Consider the following 17,229-nt stretch of genomic DNA (forward strand, 5'->3'; position numbering starts at 1 on the left):
GAATTATAGAAAAGGGGGAACGCAGCTCAAAACACTATTGCCTTCCCTGGAATTGCTGCATAAACTGGATTGCCTGCTCGATGGGATAGCCGATAAAGACGGGGCCGGTAAAAACCATTTGTGGAACACCGCTGGAGCTGAACTGTTTGTTCGCGTCTAGAGGCGGGTTGATGAAGGTCGGTTGTTGCGGAGGCGGGCTGTGTGAAGGTTGCGCCTTGACTGGCGTAGATGGCAGCTCGACTGGTGAGGGATCTGGGTGAACAAAAGTATCTTCGCCTGTATTCGGTGTTGGTGATGCGAAGCCCATTGCGGCCAGCTGGGCAGGGTCGAAGGGGCATTTGCCCCCCGCCTTTGGAGGCGAGGCATTCTCGCTCCTTGCATGTGCCATAGACAAAGGCGGCAGCGGTGTAGGAGAATGTGGCTGAGGTTCCTCGCGGGCGGCAGCCATTGCAGCCATTTTGGTGTGATCAAAGGGGCACTTGCCGGTTTTTGGCGCCGGCGTCTCCTCGACATCTGAACCGTTTGGCATGAATACCGGAGCTGGAGGTGGCGAGAGAGGGCGTTCTTCGTTGTCAAGGCCGTGGGATTCGTAGACCGGGACAGATATGCCCCACGGTCGGCTGGGAGACTCTCCAACCCGCACCTCCTTAAGGGGTCGGTCGAAGTGGCTCTGCCGAGCCTCCTCCGCATCTATGAGTTCTGGCAGCGACTCGACATCCTCAGTCTCCGTGGCAGTGACAGCCTTCGCCCAGTTGTGAACTCTCTCATTCGAAGCTCTTTCAATCTCTTCCTGCTCCTGCTCCGAGGACGGCAGCATGGGTTGGTGAAGTGCACTAAGCCCCTGAATCATATTGACCAAGTTTCCATACTTAGCATCCAGCTTCTTGATCTGTACCTCGTTCTTCTGGTATCTTCTCACACAGACTTCATGGCTGCGAGGTAGCTCGTGCTTGTGCGTCTCGACATAGTGAGCGATCTCTTCTGGGGAGTGCTGGTCCAGATAGCGGATTGGGCACTTTGCTGGCGAATCGGTGGCGCCGGGGGCAGCCTGAGATGCAGATTCCTCCTGCATGGCGGCACAAATAGGATCGCTCGAGTGGTGAGGCGTAAGATCATGGGAGCCCTTTTCTGCGCTCTGAGCATCACCGTCACCATCTGCTTTTGGCGAGGAGAAGGGACATTCTAGGGGTCCCTTCTTCCCTTCAATCGTGAAGTCTTGTTCCAGCACGGTCGACATGGAGGTTCCGGTCTCGGCTTCGCGGGAAGAAGTCTCTCTACTAGAGTCGCTCGTCTTGCTCGTTTCACCGATGGATGTAAGTTGTTGAGCCACCCGTCGGCCGTCTCGGATGATGAGAGCGATCTGGTTTCTGGTGTCCAGTTTGTTGCGCTTCGGGAGAGGTACGGGCTTCGCGTCTTCTAGAGACGGGTTTGCGAGTTCAGGCGGCAGCTGCAACTTTGCCAATACTTCAGAGATCTCGGGGGCAGCCGGTGCATGTTTATCAGCCAAATACTGGTACTGTGATGTAGATCGGGTCAGTAAGACACTGCCGAGGCTGGCCAGAAGAAGTAGAAGGGGGTATGAATTTGATGTCAGAAAATGGTAAAAAAGAATCGATCTTCGCTCCTTGTGGAAGGAGCTCTTGATCTAGAGCTAAGGTTGTTCATCATGCAGGAGGGGGTAAGAAGAGTGTCGCAACGCAGAGACTCTGCTGACAAACCCATGCGCGTTTCGACGTACCTGCTCATGGGCGAACCTGAGCTTGTGCTCCAGGATCGTCTTCCTGTCGGTCAGGATTTGGACTTCATCGGCGAGGGCGTTGAACGATTCGACGAGCGTTTGGGTGAGATGTATATAATTCATCCCACTGTTGGTGGCTTCGCGCTCGGAACATGTGGGATGCGGCATGAAGTGGCAAGAGGAGGAGGTATTTGATGTTTGGGGTGATGGGAAGGCTTTCCTTTGGCTGCCCATCTTTGCGCCGGACGCTTCCCCTAGTTGGGTGATTCAGTGAGACGGGGGGCGCGTGGAACCCGACCAAGGTTTTGCCGAGCCGAGCGTCTTCGGATCGTACGCGGGGGCTGATGTCATTGGTGGATTGTTTACCGCAATCGGCGCTAAGCTTATGTAAGAAGTCTAGACCTATGCTACCTCCGAGAAAACGAAATCTTGGGCACGCGAATGGCGACGAAACCCGGCCAGGCAACAGATGCAGCAATTGGTGCAGATACATTTTCTCCTAGCTTTCTTTTCTTCGCCCTTATCTCGATCTCCCTCTCATAATGTCTGTCAGATTTTCTCTTTCCATCCGCATGAAATATATTGAGGTAGAAAAAGAAAAGCCAATAACAGCCAGCAACTGTGATAAATCCGGCTTACTGCGGTTCCGTAAAAGTGAGGACCTCTGAAGAATGTTCGCCTGTGTTCAAACTCGGCAGTGGTTTCTATGGTTTGCATCTTGCGCCTATTGATTAGATAGAACTATAGAATGCGACGACGGGTCCTGCCGAAAATACATATCAAAGATGCCATGGTTGTGCCTGCATTTGCAGTTTGAGAGGCAACTAACTGCTGATACACTTCCACCTAGCGTGAAAGCGTTGCTTCTGAAAAATACCGGGCGGTTGCAGTGGGGAAACCGGGTCTTTCAGGTACCTGCCTAGGTATTCTCTGAGCATACTCCAGGCGTAAGGCATTCGATACCATACCTATTAGGGTTGAAATACCAAATCGGAGAGAGGCGGTGTCTTCGTTGCCATGGTATCGGTACCACAACGATATTCGTGGTGAGCTGCCGTATGTCTTGGGCTGCCAGTTGCAGCCTCATCTTCAGCTGAGCGAAAGAGACGAGGGTTTGCGGCTGGCCGTGAAGTCTCCGTGAATATATTTCAGAAGGCAGCAGAGTGGGCATTTGATCACGCTGCGATAATATACATGATTCACGGGGTCCGTATTTCATCCGTCTGGCACGCAAATCGAAATGGCCATTGTTGGCCGGTGACGGTGAACGATGACGGGGGTTCCCTTTCCTCAGCGTCTTCTGTGCAGTTTTCACTTCTACGAATTAGTTTGAGCTTCACCGGATCCCAAGAAAGCTTGATTTTGATGAGAGAAAGACGAAGTGAGATGATCGATATCAGTATCCATGTAAGAAACTATGTTTGGCGGCAAGCTTTGGTTGTGCAGTGTATGCAATATGAAGAGCGGCGAAAGTGGCAAGGATAGAAGACAAGGTATCCGTAAGTTTGACAATCTAAATGGAGATTAAAGAAACGATGCTGTGTTGAGCGAGTACAGTGTAAATAGTATGTTCTATCATAGAACACTGTATTCCTGCCCCAGTTGCCCGACTGAGAAGGTGCGACATCTCAGTACACTTTTATCATGTGCCACCATCTAAGCGGGGTCCTCAAGATCCCCTAAAGTCGTTGACTACCCAGTTCTGAATCTAAACGTGCTTCCAGATCATCCTCCAGCTACACTGTTGCGCCCTGCTACTTGATCACTGCCTCACATCCGTCGCGACCATGGCCTCCAAAGTAATTGGCGCAGCGAAGCTGCTGAGCAAGAGGTCTCACGTCATCCCAGGTAACTTCTCTTAATGATGCTTTGCCTCTTTCCGTAGCCGGTAAAGTGAGACATGAGACTGATTGAATCGATAGGTCAATTTCTCGTCTCGGAACTCTTCTTCGAGGTTCCCAAAGACTACAGTAACCAGACTTTGGGTGTCCTTCAACTATTCGGCAGAAGCGTTACCAAACACGAAAGGCCCATTGTCCCTCCGAGCGAAACCGAGAAAAAGCAAGCAGAGCAGAAGCCTTGGCTGGTGTTTCTCCAAGGAGGACCTGGCTTTGGCAACCCAGAGCCTCAGGACAGCCCCGTCACTCGCACTGCACTGGATCGAGGGTATCAGGTCCTCTTTCTCGACTATCGAGGGGTCGGACTCAGCTCGCCCGTCTCGGCTGCTGCCCTAGCCCTCCAGGGAGATGCCCAGAAGCAAGCCGATCACCTCAAGCTCCTCCGCCAAGACAACATTGTCAACGACCTTGAAGCTGTCCGGGCCTACCTCACCAAGGACTTTCCGGAAGAGAAGAAGAAGTGGTCTCTTTTCGGCCAATCGTTCGGCGGTTTTGTCTCTCTAACCTACCTTTCCAAGTTTCCCCAAGGCTTGCGGGAAGTCTTTCTTACAGGCGGCCTTGCGCCTGTTGGCAAGAAGCCCGAGCAGGTGTACGAGGCAACTTTCAAGAAGGTCGCGGAACGAAACCAGGCCTACTACGAGAAATACCCCGAGGATATCGAAGCCGTCCATCAGGTAGCTCGTTTCATTCAGCAAAAGAAGAAGGTTTCCCTTCCCGGCGGTGGATTCCTCACCGTTCCAAGGCTGCTTACTCTGGGACTTGCCTTTGGTGCACATGGTGGACTGGACTCTGTGCACTCGACCATCCTTAAGCTGAAGACGGATCTCGACCAGTTTGGCTTCTTCACCCGCGCGTCCCTGACCAACCTTGAGGATGCTACCTCATTCGATAGCAACATCATTTATGCTATTCTTCATGAGGCCATCTACACCGAAAAACCAGGAATTGCCTCCAACTGGGCGGCTTACAGAGTCGGCAAAAGTCTAGAAGAGTTCTCGTGGCTGGAGAAAGAGCCTGCTATTTCCGAGTTCACGGCTCCTCCCCTATATTTCTCAGGCGAAATGATTTTCCCGTTGCATTTTGAAACATACCCGGAACTCATTGAGCTGCGCGAGGCGGCTGAGCTGCTCGCCAAGTTTGACGAGTGGCCAGATTTGTATGACGAGGAGCAGCTGCGGAAGAATACGGTCCCCGTGTATGCTGCTAGCTATATTGACGACATGTATGTCGATTACGAATTCGCCAAGGACACGGCCGCGCTGGTAAAGGGCTCCAAGGTGTTCGAGACGAACCAGTTGTACCACTCAGCGCTGCGTGCCAAGACAGATGATGTTATGAGAGAGCTTTTCAAGCTAAGAGACAACCCTATCGACTAGTTTAAACATCGAATCACTACTATATTATCAGAATCGCCTTAAATGGGTATCTTCGCTGCCGTCTTTTTCCAAAATCCACATCGTCTCTCTAGTTGCTCCAGGTCGGCAGTGGCGAAACCGGCCTCTTCAACCACCCATTCTTTCCCGTCCTTGAGGGGTGGCACGGCAGCCGCCGTCGATGGCGAAAGCTTGAGGGCGTTGGGGTCGCCTGTTTGGAAGAAAGAGGCAAAGGCACCTGGAAAAGCCCGTGTTAGTAAGAAGCATTTGACAGTATGTAAGGTATGCGTGTTGCAGAACCACTTACCAGCGTAGCCTTGATAACGAGCGGGATCCGACTTTTGCACCGCATTGATCTGGTTCCACTGAGACTGTTGTTAGCTGACACGCCTAGTATGATCTTCGTCAAGGGACCTTACCCAGATGGTATCGCTGGCGTGTTTCGACGGGTTGAGCGAATATTCGCCCAGCCATCCACCATTGGGCGCAGAACCAGCGAACCAGTATGCGGGACACGACAAGACTACGTCACGGTAGATGAGGCCAGCCCTAACGTAGGTCGTGTTGTATGAAATCGTCTCGGTGGTGGAGTCTGCGGGATACAACCTCTTCACACCCTCAATCTCGCAATCGCCGAAGCCGGGGAGAAAGCCCCTCAGCCACTTATCAAACGATGCCTCGCTCGAGTTGAACGGAGGCGATCCCGCGTCCGTTGCACTCTGCAGCCCGCCGGGCAGGAAGTTCTCGCCCTCATGCGTGTTGTGCAGCGCAAACGCCAAGTCCATGTTTACCCTCCCAGCAGCGAAAGCCTCAGACAGCGGCTCCTGCAGGAAATCACCGTCGATGACAGGCGACCAGGTAAAGGAAGAGGTATTTGTCACATGTGATCCCGAAATTGCGAGACTGGCGTCCCGGATTGTTTGTACCTCAGCCTTCTTCAGACAAGCCAAGCTGTCGGGGCCGGCACACCCGGTGCGAGCGGCAAGTTCGTCGTAGAGAGCCTGCGCCTCAGGACTGTCATATGCATACGTCTTGGGCCAGAAGGGGCTGCTTGCCATCGCCTTGCGGAACAACTTCTGCTTCCCTCCCCGGCCAAGGGCCTGGGCCAGGACGCTACCGCCACCTGCCGACTGGCCCCAAACCGTCACGTCATCTGGGTCGCCGCCGAACTGCTTGACATACTTTTTCGTCCACTTCAGCACGGCCTCCTGGTCAAGAAGGCCCGGGTTCAGGTCCGAATTCGGATCACCAGCGATCTCCTTGCCGGGGAGGAGGCCGAATGCGTTGGTCCGATAGTTAGGGTATATGAAGAGCATGTCGGACGAGCTTGAGACGTTGAGGATTGGGTATGCCGAGGGAGGGATGTTGAAGTAGGCCGAACCCTGGATGAAGCCTCCTCCATAGAAGGTCACGACGACGGGCTTCAGTGGGGCATTCTTGGTCCAGGGGCGGGAGTAGAGACCGAGATACAGGCAGTCTTCGGAGCCGTTTACCTACGGTCATATTCCCAGTCAGTCCAATCATGTTTCGCCTACACATGTAACGCAAAAAAAGTGGTGGCTTACTGTCCGCTGGGGGCACATATCAAACGGCTGGCTTGAGTCGTACACGCCGTCCACAGCCGCCGGGGGCTGGGGTCCTCGAAACCGATTCTCACCCAAGGGCGGCGCGGCGTAGGGAATCTTTTGCCAGTACGAGATGTTGTACTGCTCCGAGTACGCGCCTTGGAAGCTGCCGTACTCGAGGTCCGCAAGCAGGTGCGTTGACCCTTGTCGTGTCTGCAAGGCGGCGCCGGATACACCGCAAGCCGCAAGCGCGGCGACCACGGCGGCGACTGCCCCTGAGATCATGGACGGCATGGCGGCTTTCTTCCGTTCAGAGAGTCAAAGAATAGCTGAGTGAGACAGCAACACGCCGGGAACGGACAGCCATGATGGCGACGGCCGTGGTACACATGTATATATAGCTTTGCCGGCGTCCCGGCTATGGTTAGACAACAAGGCCGGGGTGCTAGACAATTTATCCAACCTGATAGACCCCCAGGCTATTCCTCATTGCCCGTTCACCACTTCGCAAATGGCCATTCCGGGCCCCCCGCTTCTATGCGGTAATTGGCATGTCCTGCGCGTGCCTCTCCGGGGGGCCCAAGAACGAAAGAAAGCTGTCATTGTCTGTGGGGTAGCTAGCGCCGATGGTGGGGTTGAGGCAAGGATTCCCCTCTCCGGAGCTTGAACCCCAGAATCAGCGATGGTGAAAGCCGGGGGCGGCCCGGCGGGGGGGTCTCGGTGATTCTCCTCAATCATGTACCGAAAGTGCTCAACGATGCAATTTTATCCGCCCAGGTTCTCCTCTGTACACTAGTTAGTTGCCATGGTATACAATCAGAGCGCACTGGAAAGTTCGGGCACATTTTTCAATCACATCTCTGCCACGATTTTCGCTGGTGTCCTAGGATTTTCCTTTTCTCTCCTCCCTCTCTCTCCCCTTACTCACTTTTCTTATACAGTGAGTTTTCATGTGCCCGAATTCTTCTGTGGATGGTGGGAAAAGTCGGCCCACAGATACGACGGAAAATCCCCCGTAGTACCACGGCGCAAAGCTCTTCGTTGTCCAACAATAAAAGCATCTGTCCTGCCGCCTCGGCATGACTCGGGCGGTTCTTACGGCACTAAACGAGCCATGGATATTTGTACTTACAACGATCACATGGGCAAGGAACCTGCATGCTTTTGGTTCGATCGGATGAACGGACACAGTGAGCACACCTTCCACTTTTCTTTTCTGGTTCTTTTTTGGCTCACTAAAATAATGGGGTAATCTCATTCCAAAGCACGATGGCCCGTCGCCATGGGGCAAAAGAACCCGAACATGGGTCTTCAGCAAACAGAGTTCCGCCTTAACCACGGCTACATGCTTTCCCAATTCCAACCCAAGCCAAAATTATTGTGACAATACCCACAAATAGAAGAATATTATAACGACGGTATTTCCTCGCCACGTGTCTTGGTATTGTCAAAGAGCATCCAAAAGTATAGCACATCTGTAGGGCAGCACTCATCCCGGAAAGGTGACTTAGACACCGAATGGAGGCGGGTGCCAGTGCGGTTGCGGTGGCGGAGGCGGTGGCGGCCGCATATGCGGATGAAGAGGTGGGCCGACCGGCCAGACGGGTATACCAGGAGGGTGCGTCGCGCGCTCCATTGATGGCAGCGCTCTGCTGCCCAAGTCCTCTTCCCTTCGGATCGCCGTCTCGCGAAGCATCAAAGCAGCTACCTCAGGATGCCCGATCAAGAACTCAGACGTCTGTTGTGGCGCCCGCTGCCACAGCAGAGGTTGTAGGAAGCCGACGCGTGCGAATATCATTTTCAACAGAGGGTCGGACTCGGGCAGGCCAATGTATAGCTTCGAACACAGCTGCAGCACTGCAGACTGCGCTGCGTCGGAACCAGCGGACTCGAGCATGTCCACGCAGTGGCGCATAATGACGGCTTTGAAGTCGTCCATGAGGAATTTGTTTGCGCAAATATACACGTCCAGGCTAAGCTCGTATGTGAGAAGCCATGTTCGCATGTCCTCGCCCCGAATGCGATCGCCGCCCATCAAGTCGTCGTTGGCTGAGGCAGACGTGCCGATTGAGGGTGTTGACCCAGGCGGTGTGAGGATTCGCTGCCGGGTGCGGCGCCGACGGTGCGGCGGCATACCTGGAGCCCTCATTGGGGGCATGGGATTGATGATGTGCGGTAGGTGGCCGGGCATCGGCCTTGCACGACTAACGCCACAGTTCCAGCAAGGCGGCCCGGTCGTGGTGGTGCAGCGCGGACATCTGCAATCTGGGCGGTGTGTGCCGGGGTGCTTTCGATTCATGCGTTCCCATTGCCGCTCCCACCGCCTTTGCCGCCGCTGCGCCCGTATTCTGCTCCTAGTGCTTGCGTCGCTTGCCTCCGAAGACGAGATCTCCGACTCCGACTCACTTCGATAGCCGGTGTCCAGCGCTTTCCCCCGTTCCGATTCATCGACTCCCAACGCCGATGCCGCAGGCTTGATAGGGACGAAGCTTCTCTGATACAAGAAGGCGACGAGGAAATGGAAGATGGCCGGGTCCTCTTCCGGAAAATCCATCGACTGTGCCTCGGCCTCTCTAAAGTCACCGCAAAGCGCTTTTCGGAAGTATTCGGTCGTTATCAAGATGTCTCTGTGCACTTGGAAAACATCTTGATTCGGCGCTCGGCCGACCCGCAAAGGTACGATCGTCGAATTGTATCGGCCATCTGCTGAGCTCAGCCACAGATCCTCGCGGAGACTAAGGTCGTCCTTTCGCTTCTTTTCTTCGTACGTTTGATCGATGACGACGATACCAGGAGAGTCGGTAGGAGCTGCTCTCATCACCTCGCCTAATGTATGTGTGGCACCGTCGGTGCTGGCACCGCTCCTCCCTTCATTGCGACTGCGACCATGCGTAGACATGTTGGGAAATGGCTCACCAGAACCTCTTGGTCGACACCTGTACAATGGCTGCGATATCGAACCTCTTAAAGAAGTGCGATCTGCCGGTGCAGCTGACTAGAAATGAAACGAGGGTGGTAAGCCGAATGATAATCAGCGAACCGGAGAGACATAAAAAACATTCTCTGAGAAATGGCCCGCTTCATATAGGCTGGAATCGCGCGAGACCAAGGTCAGGCAGCCACACCCATAGCTATATGCAAAAGTCAAACAAGACGGATGAGGGTGGGTAGCTCGGTGGGCGGTGGCTGTCAGACCTTTGTTGGTTGCGCCCAGAAAGCTCGCGACCACCAACTAAAGCGAGGCGCATCTCGGTCACTAAGAGCCTGCCGGACAATGCCACTTTAGGATATAGTCGGTTTTTTTTCCCGCTCCCCTGCTGTGTAACGCCTGCATGAACCGCCGTTGTGTCGTCGCATAGAAGAATCGAGTGCATGTCAGGTGTCACCCATTACTTGCGTTGGATCACCTTTTCCCGATCAGCCGTGGTTCTCCCCTAGCGAACATTCCTGAGGATGCCACCCACCTCGGTCTGCGTTCCATGCCCTTGCGCGCGCGCGTGTGTGTCTGTGTCTGCCTGGATCGATGCGCAGCTCCGGAACGGGACGCACGCAATCGCAGCACCGCACCGCAGGTGCCATGTGATGAGCCGGCGTTGCTTTTGGATGTCTTACGTCGTTGCACCCTTCTCGTGTCGATGGTTGCCGGTCTTTGGCTTTGTTCCAAAAATCGCGGCTAGTCAGGCCACTGGGAAGCTACAGGAGTCCAGAGTAGCGGTGGGAGCGGAATTCCATCACACGCAGATAGTCGCGTTAATCCAGTCTACGAAAGGTGGTGGGAGGGGCTACCGTCCGATGCAATGCAGGTTGGGCGTCTTCGTCACCAATTATTGACGGGTGTGTGGCTGCATGCATGCGCATCTGCGGGAAGGGTGGGAGCAGCCTATGAGCACCACCTCCAACTGCCCGGGTACGATGCACCAGCTTCGCAACGGCCACGGTGCAGGCCAACGTGTGGCGGCCGCTCCAACCGACACTGGCTTCCGGTATGTTGGTTATTCTTCCTCGTAAACGTCTTGTTGCATCTGAATTTCTGTGCACGTCGTCAGCTGCTGTGCTAGGCGAATTCTCATGCCGCCAGCGGCGCCGGCATGTCTTTCGGTTTGACTCACGCCACAGTCGGTTGGCCGAGTCCGAGATGACCTGGGCCTTGGCCATAAGTTTCTCTTCGTACTTGACGCTTTCTTGGCTTTTGATGCGTATTTTACTTGGCTGGGCCTGTAAAAATGTGAGTTGAAGTTGCAGGAAGGGGTAGATTTCTACCTGCTTGCATGAGAATGGGTACGAGCTCTTTAGGATTTGCATTTGCAACAGCCGCGACGCTGCGAAAACCATTTTCCCAAAAGACTCTTCTGTTCCACAAAATCAGATACAATCCCGATGCGTTCTCGGTCACACAACTCACGCTGTCCGGCTCTTCACGAAAGTAATCTGCGCCAGGGCCAGTAAATCTGATTTGGCGCCTGCTCTCAAACGGTCCGAGAAGTGATCCAGCGCAGCAGCCATGACGCTTCCGTATGCAATTAGTGACGTACTAATGCCATTGGTGAGACGCTTCTACTTACCCCCAGCCCATATGCTCGCAGAATTTGATCATTCCAGCCGCAAACCCGTGGCAAGTCTGCGAGAGAGTCTGAACCGCACCCCGAGGCACATCATATTTCCGCGCAACAGCATGCACGGGCATCTCGTTGCACAGGTCTCGTAATTGAAAAGCCATGTAGAACCGACGGTGTACACGAACCGTCTCCTTTTCTTCGGCGGTTGACTCCTTTAGTGTACTGCCTTGCGCCCTGAACACGGTTAGCAACGTCGGGAAAGGGGTTTGATATGCTTACAGTCGGTTGATTACCGCACGCTTGAGTCCGAGGAAGCCCAGGACCCGGTGGCCGCTGTCGTCGAGGTTTTCCATCTCGTTGCGGAACACTTGCCAGTTGATTTTAGTCCCGAAGTCTTGGACAGGAGTGAAAGTGTAGAGAATATGCATCTCTCCGTCCATGACGAAAGCCTGGAGTGCCCGTTCCAGCTCCTTGTGAATGAACACACCATCATCAGGATCCAGGGCGGAGGCTACAATGGCTCTGCCCAGTTTCGTAGGTTGGTAGTTGCTGCATTCGTCCACCGCCACAAAACCCATAGATTGCAGATTTTGGAGGCTTGCGTCCACACAATCTTGGAGAGATTTGGAAGGTCCAGAATGGCACAGCAGCGTTTTGCTGATATAGTCATCAAGGGCATCTCTGCTCGTTGCCAGCCGTACCGCGATGACCTCTAAGAGCGCCCTGAATGCCATTAGCATTATTACATCCCTGGATAATAAGAAGCAAAGATTGACGAACCTCTGGATGCGCTGTTTGTCCGTCATTAGACCGCTCGCGATCTGGGGCATTTCAGCATGCATCAGATCAACTACCTGCTCAAGATCGTCCTTTTGGCAGCACAAGTAGGTTTCCCCGACTTCATCTTTTCCTTTTCGGCCAGCCCGTCCACGCATCTGCCGAAGCATGGATGGCCCGACGAAGTCTCGGCCCATGCGAGCGTTGTGCAGAATGACCCTACGTGCCGGTCTGAAATTCGTCAGTGATGACACGCCCATATACTCAGGAAGACGATGCTCACAAATTGATTCCCGCTGCAAGACTGCAAGTAGCTATACATACTTTGAGGACTCCAGTGTCATATGCATTAGCGATGAGGTCACGTTCTTCGGTTGTCAGCCCGGCCTGAGACAGTCAGTGAGTAGTTGGCCCACGATCAGGCTGGCGGCGTTGACTGACATCTAGTGATTTGTGAGTTGCAAAGCCACGAACGATAGATCCGAGCGGGCTTACGGTGAAATGCGACTCCCGTGGGCACTGTCTCCTCGAGCACGGGGTCAATACCCGTCCCGAGACTGCGCAGCTCAGCAAGCAGATCAGCACGTTTTTCGACCAGGATAGGGTCAAGCTCGTCTTGCGCCGACATGACCCTTGAAATCCAGCGGGCATCGGATTCACAACCGTAACGGCTGCTAGCAAACACCAAAGCCCCATATCCCGCTCTGGCAGTCTCGCTAGCAAGTGAGACAACCGCGTTCAATACTGGGTCTTTAAATTCCTTGTGGCTTGAGGTCTCAATACGTCTAATGGCCCTGGAAACCTGCTGTAATGTCTGGGTTCCTGTTTTCAACTGGTTGGCCGTTTTGAGCAGCTCACTGGTCGTGGCTGCCGGGTAGACGTTGCCCTCATAGACAAGGTGCTCTTCAATCGGTACTGGTCGGTAGCGGGTCTCATAAGAATGAGCGCCGAGCCAAGTTGCCAGAAGCTTGATATTCTACAGGTGGCGGTCAGATAGAAGATTCCGCCAGGGAAATCTTGGACTCGAGTACTCACAGACATGGTGGCGCTCATGCCAATAATCTGGACAGGCTGAGGCAAGGTAAGCAGTTTAGTCCCCATCAACTCCATGAGATAGCCACGATGATCGTCATCAATCATGTGTAGTTCGTCCAAGACAACGGCCTTCAAATGCTTAATCGAGCAGTCGTCAATCGCTGTGTTCACGAGTGCGTTTGCCTGTCGTGACCATTGTTAGTGAAGTTCAAACCACGGGTTACGAGTGCCCTGCCTTTTCGATGGTGCAGACCCCGATATCAAAGTCGGACCAGAGAGGCCTGATACTGCTTCCACCGAAGAAGCCGATAACCCTGATCGAGTCTTCGTCGGCGCGACGTCTCCAAATTCGCCTTTCATCCTCAATCTCATCCTTGGGCTTTGGTACACCCTGCACAATGTTCCGCAGCCAGCGTACCTTTTCTTGCACGAGCGCAACGTATGGCAGAACCAGGAGGACTTTGGCGTTCTTTTCTTCAAGCACCCTCTTCAACATCAACACTGGTACATGATCAGTATTGTGTCACAAGATGAGAAAGGTGAACCCACCATCAGCCACCAACGACTTTCCACCTCCAGTTGGTGCGCTATACACAAGGTTCTTCTCTCCAGAAAGAAGCCCTGGTCCTCGTAGGCATGCCTTTTGCCATGGGTACATGATCTTAATGCCAAGACTGTGGAGGTTCCTGACCAACGGTCGAGGAAGTCCGTAGAAAGGGTGGGCAAGAGCAAGCAAAGGATCCGATGACAAGAGTGGCGTAGACTGAAATTCTCTCCGCTGGGTGTACTCCGAGGGGCCTTGCGGAGCGACGGGGTCCAAAGAGGCAATAAGGCTTGCTGTAAGCCTTGGGGGACCGGGAGGTAAACTTGATGCCCGCTGAACATGCAACGTATGGCTCGGTAGTGCCATTGGCCGAGGCGCTGCCGGATGAGTGGTCTCATCACGAGTGCGTTTACGCCCAGCAACGGTAGAAACGGTTGAATAATTGCGACCTTGCTCCTCTGCGGCTTGGACAGAGGTTTTGTGCCAGATGCCCTTATTGGAGGCCATGACGAAGGAAAATATTGGCTAATGCCAAAATGCAATCCATAGGTGATGGGTGCAAGCTGCAACCAGCTTGACTTGCAGTGGGGGGGAAATATGGCGAATGTTCAGAGTATCGGAGGGTTGCACAATGGACAGCGCCTACAGGCAGCTATTTCCTCTTCACGATGCAACACACTTGTACATAGAAACGGGAAAGCGCGTTTTGCAGGACATATCAAGGCAGCAGCAGGGATGACCCGCCATGCTGGGGTCGCGCGAAATCATGTGCACCAAGGCGGTTGGTCTTACCTGACCTCAGTCATCTTTCATAGTGCTAGTGCCTCAGTCAGGAAGGTACGTACCGCCAGATGTTGGAGTCGGAATGGAAATGGAGACGCTACGACTGGACTCGGCCGGCCTGGCCGGGTCGTGTGGCGGTACGTACTCTTCACTGACCACATTGGACCCATTTATGACCGAGCCACACTTCACGCACACTGTCCTAGTGGAGTTCGCGCGTGGCTCGCGTGGCTGTTTGCTCCACGGACCGACCAGACGTGGCACCGACATTACTGTTGCAAAATTAATTCTTGGGGATCAGGGCCGGTTGGATTGGAGTCGGACTAGACAGGGCCGATGGACTCTGTCACACATTGTATTTGGGGAGTAGGGGGGATGGATGGGTCCGCTGAGCACTTGGAAGGGGGGGCGGCCTGTCTGAGTTGTTAGAGAAAAGACCGGATGGGAATGGAGGTCGCCCGAGTCCTCGGGCAGGATGACAAGAAGAGAAGGGCAGGAAGACAAAAGACAGAAGACAGACAGGATTAGGACAAAACAGGACAGAATAGAATGCCACGGGACACGGGACACGGGGTTACCAGGGTCCTGTTCTTTGGGTACACTACAGCACCAGACAAGCGGCCAGCCCCAACCATCAGGAACCCGAACAGCACCACGGCCAACTCGTGCGGACGAAGGATGATCCAGGTTAGAGAGCCAGCAGTAACCCTCTTGTAGGTACGCACCGGTGCGGCCCCCTCCCCCCCCAGGCCCAGATGAGGTGCGAGACCCTGTTCCCGGACAGGGATCATCATCTGGCCCCATCCACTTGTTAACGTACCTTACTACATAGCACCCTATCATGGCCTGCCACCAGTGACCACCACCTATCTTTTCCCCAATGTTGATGACATGGACAGAGACGAATGTCGCTCCCTCTCTCTCGCCGACCGACACCACCGCCATTCCAAACTGGCACTGTGACCTGTGTCGAGTGACCGCACACAAGAGTGGCGATGTCGGCTGTCAAACATGAGCCGGCCAGCCTTTTCCATAGATGGCTGACTATGCTGAGGCGTGTGCTCTCCCCCTCATCGAGTCGTCGTCGCCGTGGTCGGTTGTAACGCACAATTTGGCCATGTTCTTTCTCTCCATCCACAGCCAGAACTCGGCCAGGCCTTCCTTGGCTTGGATAAATCATGAAGCAAAAATATCTGCCGAAACGTGTCGCCTTGACATCCGCACTTTATTGCATGCTTAGGTGTACTGCCGAGGCCGAAAAGTGACACTTCCATTCACGACGTTGATGGCTTGGTGCAGGGTCTGGTCTGAGGGTCCGAAATGAACTTGAGCCCGGAGGTTGGTACGTTGAAAATTTCCTTCTCGACACGCACTTGAAAATACCGCTCTCCCGTCGATGTTGTCCTTCCTCCGATGAAACGGGACGGGGTTCAATCCAATGCATGATTTGGTGGCCGGTGGATTGATGGCGATTGGAAATGGGCCTGGCCCGGGAATGCGCTTGTCGCTGCTAGTGGCCGGCCCCTTGCAACATGCGGCATGAGGAGCCCTTTTTCGCTTGTGCCGGACCAACCGACAGATGCGGTCAACCTCATCTGTCTTTTCTGACGTCCCCCGTCTCTACTGCAGCCAAAACCTCGGCCGCCACCGCCAGCCTGCTGACCGGCAACCGAACAGTCTCATTGAGACGAGCCTCGTTGCGATATCTGTTCCCCAAGTCAATCCCATTTATCGCATCATGTTGATTTTTGTCATTTTCTTCTTCTTCGTCTTCTTAGGCTTCTGCTTTCTTCTCCGTCCTCTTTTCGGACTCACAGTTGTCCCTTTTCTCTAGCAAGACATTAAAGGCTGCGCGCTGCGCCTGCTCAGTAGACGCTAAATTGACTCATGAGCGAACGGGGCAACAACTGGCGGTCCGGGCAAGGTAGCAGGCGATGGAATCAGACATCGTGGACATTGCTGCGGAACCCAGCAAATGGGGTCCCTTTTCTTCTCAATCGTTACATAGGGCAGTCGATAGCGAGGAAAACACGTTGGGGCAAGGTACTCCCTTAAGGAAGGTAGGGCTCATTTGTATTTGGGGCTGTACAGTCTAGGCTTGAATTGCCTAGCTGTCCGGTCATATGAGTTTTGGGCGCGTCCGCTGCCAAATGCACACTGCCCTTCACCTCATTAGTCGTGCTCGCCGAGACTGGCCCCATCTGTGTTGCGCGGTGCGGTCGCTGCCGCCGATGTTCTGCGGCGCGGGGGTGGCCCCGAGTCGCGTTTGCAGCGGCAGTAAGATATGTCATCGCGCAGCTGAGTTTCGAGGGTTTGTCAAGCTCATGTCGCCAGAAGAAGAAAACCGGACAGGGGAGTCGGGGGATGGCATAGACCAAGGCTCCGAGCAAAGTCTGCAGGAGCGCTGTCTTCATCGTCAGGGTAAGTCCGACTTGTGTGGCATAACAAAATGAAGGTACGTATCGCGGGCTTGTTCGGTCGTCTGGCAGTGTCCCTTGCGGCTCCACCCGATGTACCTCTGTATCCCGCATACTTCAGCATGCTGAGTCCCCGTACCGGGAGGTACTCGGCAGGATTGGCATGTGGTTTGAACTTTGAAACACACAGTGATATTGTTTGCGCTGGTGTGTTTTCAAACCGGGCGGTCGCCAGGAACAACAAGAGGACATTGCATTTGCTGAAAACCCAATTATGAAGTTGTGGGAGCGGAAGTCAATTCCCCTCGATTCCATCTGTACTCATCACGTACTACGGTATGGTGTGGTGGTGTGCGCCTTGCCTCGGAACCGCTGGACGGGCAACGGTCGGCACCTGGCTGCTGAGGCACTTTGCTATCTATATATTAGAACAACCGCTACATTGTGTGATGCGTTGGTTAGTAATGATGGTGAGATGAAGCAAGGACATTAAGCAGATAGATGCATATGCCATAGGGCGTGGGAACTGTAGAGCATTCCCAT

The 17,229-nt window shown here is 54.0% G+C and overlaps 5 protein-coding genes across 5 annotated transcripts; 1 reads left to right on the plus strand and 4 right to left on the minus strand.

The window, feature by feature from the left end:
• Positions 1–34: 34 nt before the first annotated feature.
• Positions 35–1,906, minus strand: EsH8_I_001073 (uncharacterized protein; the record flags this gene model as incomplete). The annotated part of the gene is made up of 2 exons (XM_083268486.1): positions 35–1,516; positions 1,739–1,906. 2 exons carry the CDS (start codon positions 1,904–1,906, stop codon positions 35–37), a joined length of 1,650 nt encoding a protein of 549 aa, XP_083118924.1.
• Positions 1,907–3,525: 1,619 nt separating this feature from the next.
• EsH8_I_001074 (Alpha/Beta hydrolase protein) lies at positions 3,526–5,012 on the plus strand (the record flags this gene model as incomplete). Its single annotated transcript, XM_083268487.1, has 2 exons — positions 3,526–3,586; positions 3,661–5,012. 2 exons carry the CDS (start codon positions 3,526–3,528, stop codon positions 5,010–5,012), a joined length of 1,413 nt encoding a protein of 470 aa, XP_083118925.1.
• Positions 5,013–5,050: 38 nt separating this feature from the next.
• On the minus strand, positions 5,051–6,868 carry EsH8_I_001075 (uncharacterized protein; the record flags this gene model as incomplete). The annotated part of the gene is made up of 4 exons (XM_083268488.1): positions 5,051–5,247; positions 5,317–5,374; positions 5,429–6,502; positions 6,575–6,868. The coding sequence occupies 4 exons, from the start codon at positions 6,866–6,868 to the stop codon at positions 5,051–5,053; spliced, it is 1,623 nt and encodes a 540-aa protein (XP_083118926.1).
• Positions 6,869–8,081: 1,213 nt separating this feature from the next.
• EsH8_I_001076 (uncharacterized protein) lies at positions 8,082–9,473 on the minus strand (the record flags this gene model as incomplete). The annotated part of the gene is made up of 1 exon (XM_083268489.1): positions 8,082–9,473. The coding sequence occupies one exon, from the start codon at positions 9,471–9,473 to the stop codon at positions 8,082–8,084; it is 1,392 nt and encodes a 463-aa protein (XP_083118927.1).
• Positions 9,474–10,566: 1,093 nt separating this feature from the next.
• EsH8_I_001077 (P-loop containing nucleoside triphosphate hydrolase protein) lies at positions 10,567–13,600 on the minus strand (the record flags this gene model as incomplete). Its single annotated transcript, XM_083268490.1, has 12 exons — positions 10,567–10,604; positions 10,684–10,789; positions 10,839–10,923; positions 10,977–11,081; positions 11,137–11,364; positions 11,410–11,853; positions 11,911–12,138; positions 12,191–12,275; positions 12,403–12,883; positions 12,943–13,125; positions 13,178–13,443; positions 13,492–13,600. 12 exons carry the CDS (start codon positions 13,598–13,600, stop codon positions 10,567–10,569), a joined length of 2,358 nt encoding a protein of 785 aa, XP_083118928.1.
• Between the last annotated feature and the right edge of the window lie 3,629 nt (positions 13,601–17,229).

Source organism: Colletotrichum jinshuiense, chromosome 1, assembly GCF_051148585.1.
Source record: "Colletotrichum jinshuiense chromosome 1, complete sequence".
Taxonomy (NCBI): Eukaryota; Fungi; Ascomycota; class Sordariomycetes; order Glomerellales; family Glomerellaceae; genus Colletotrichum; species Colletotrichum jinshuiense.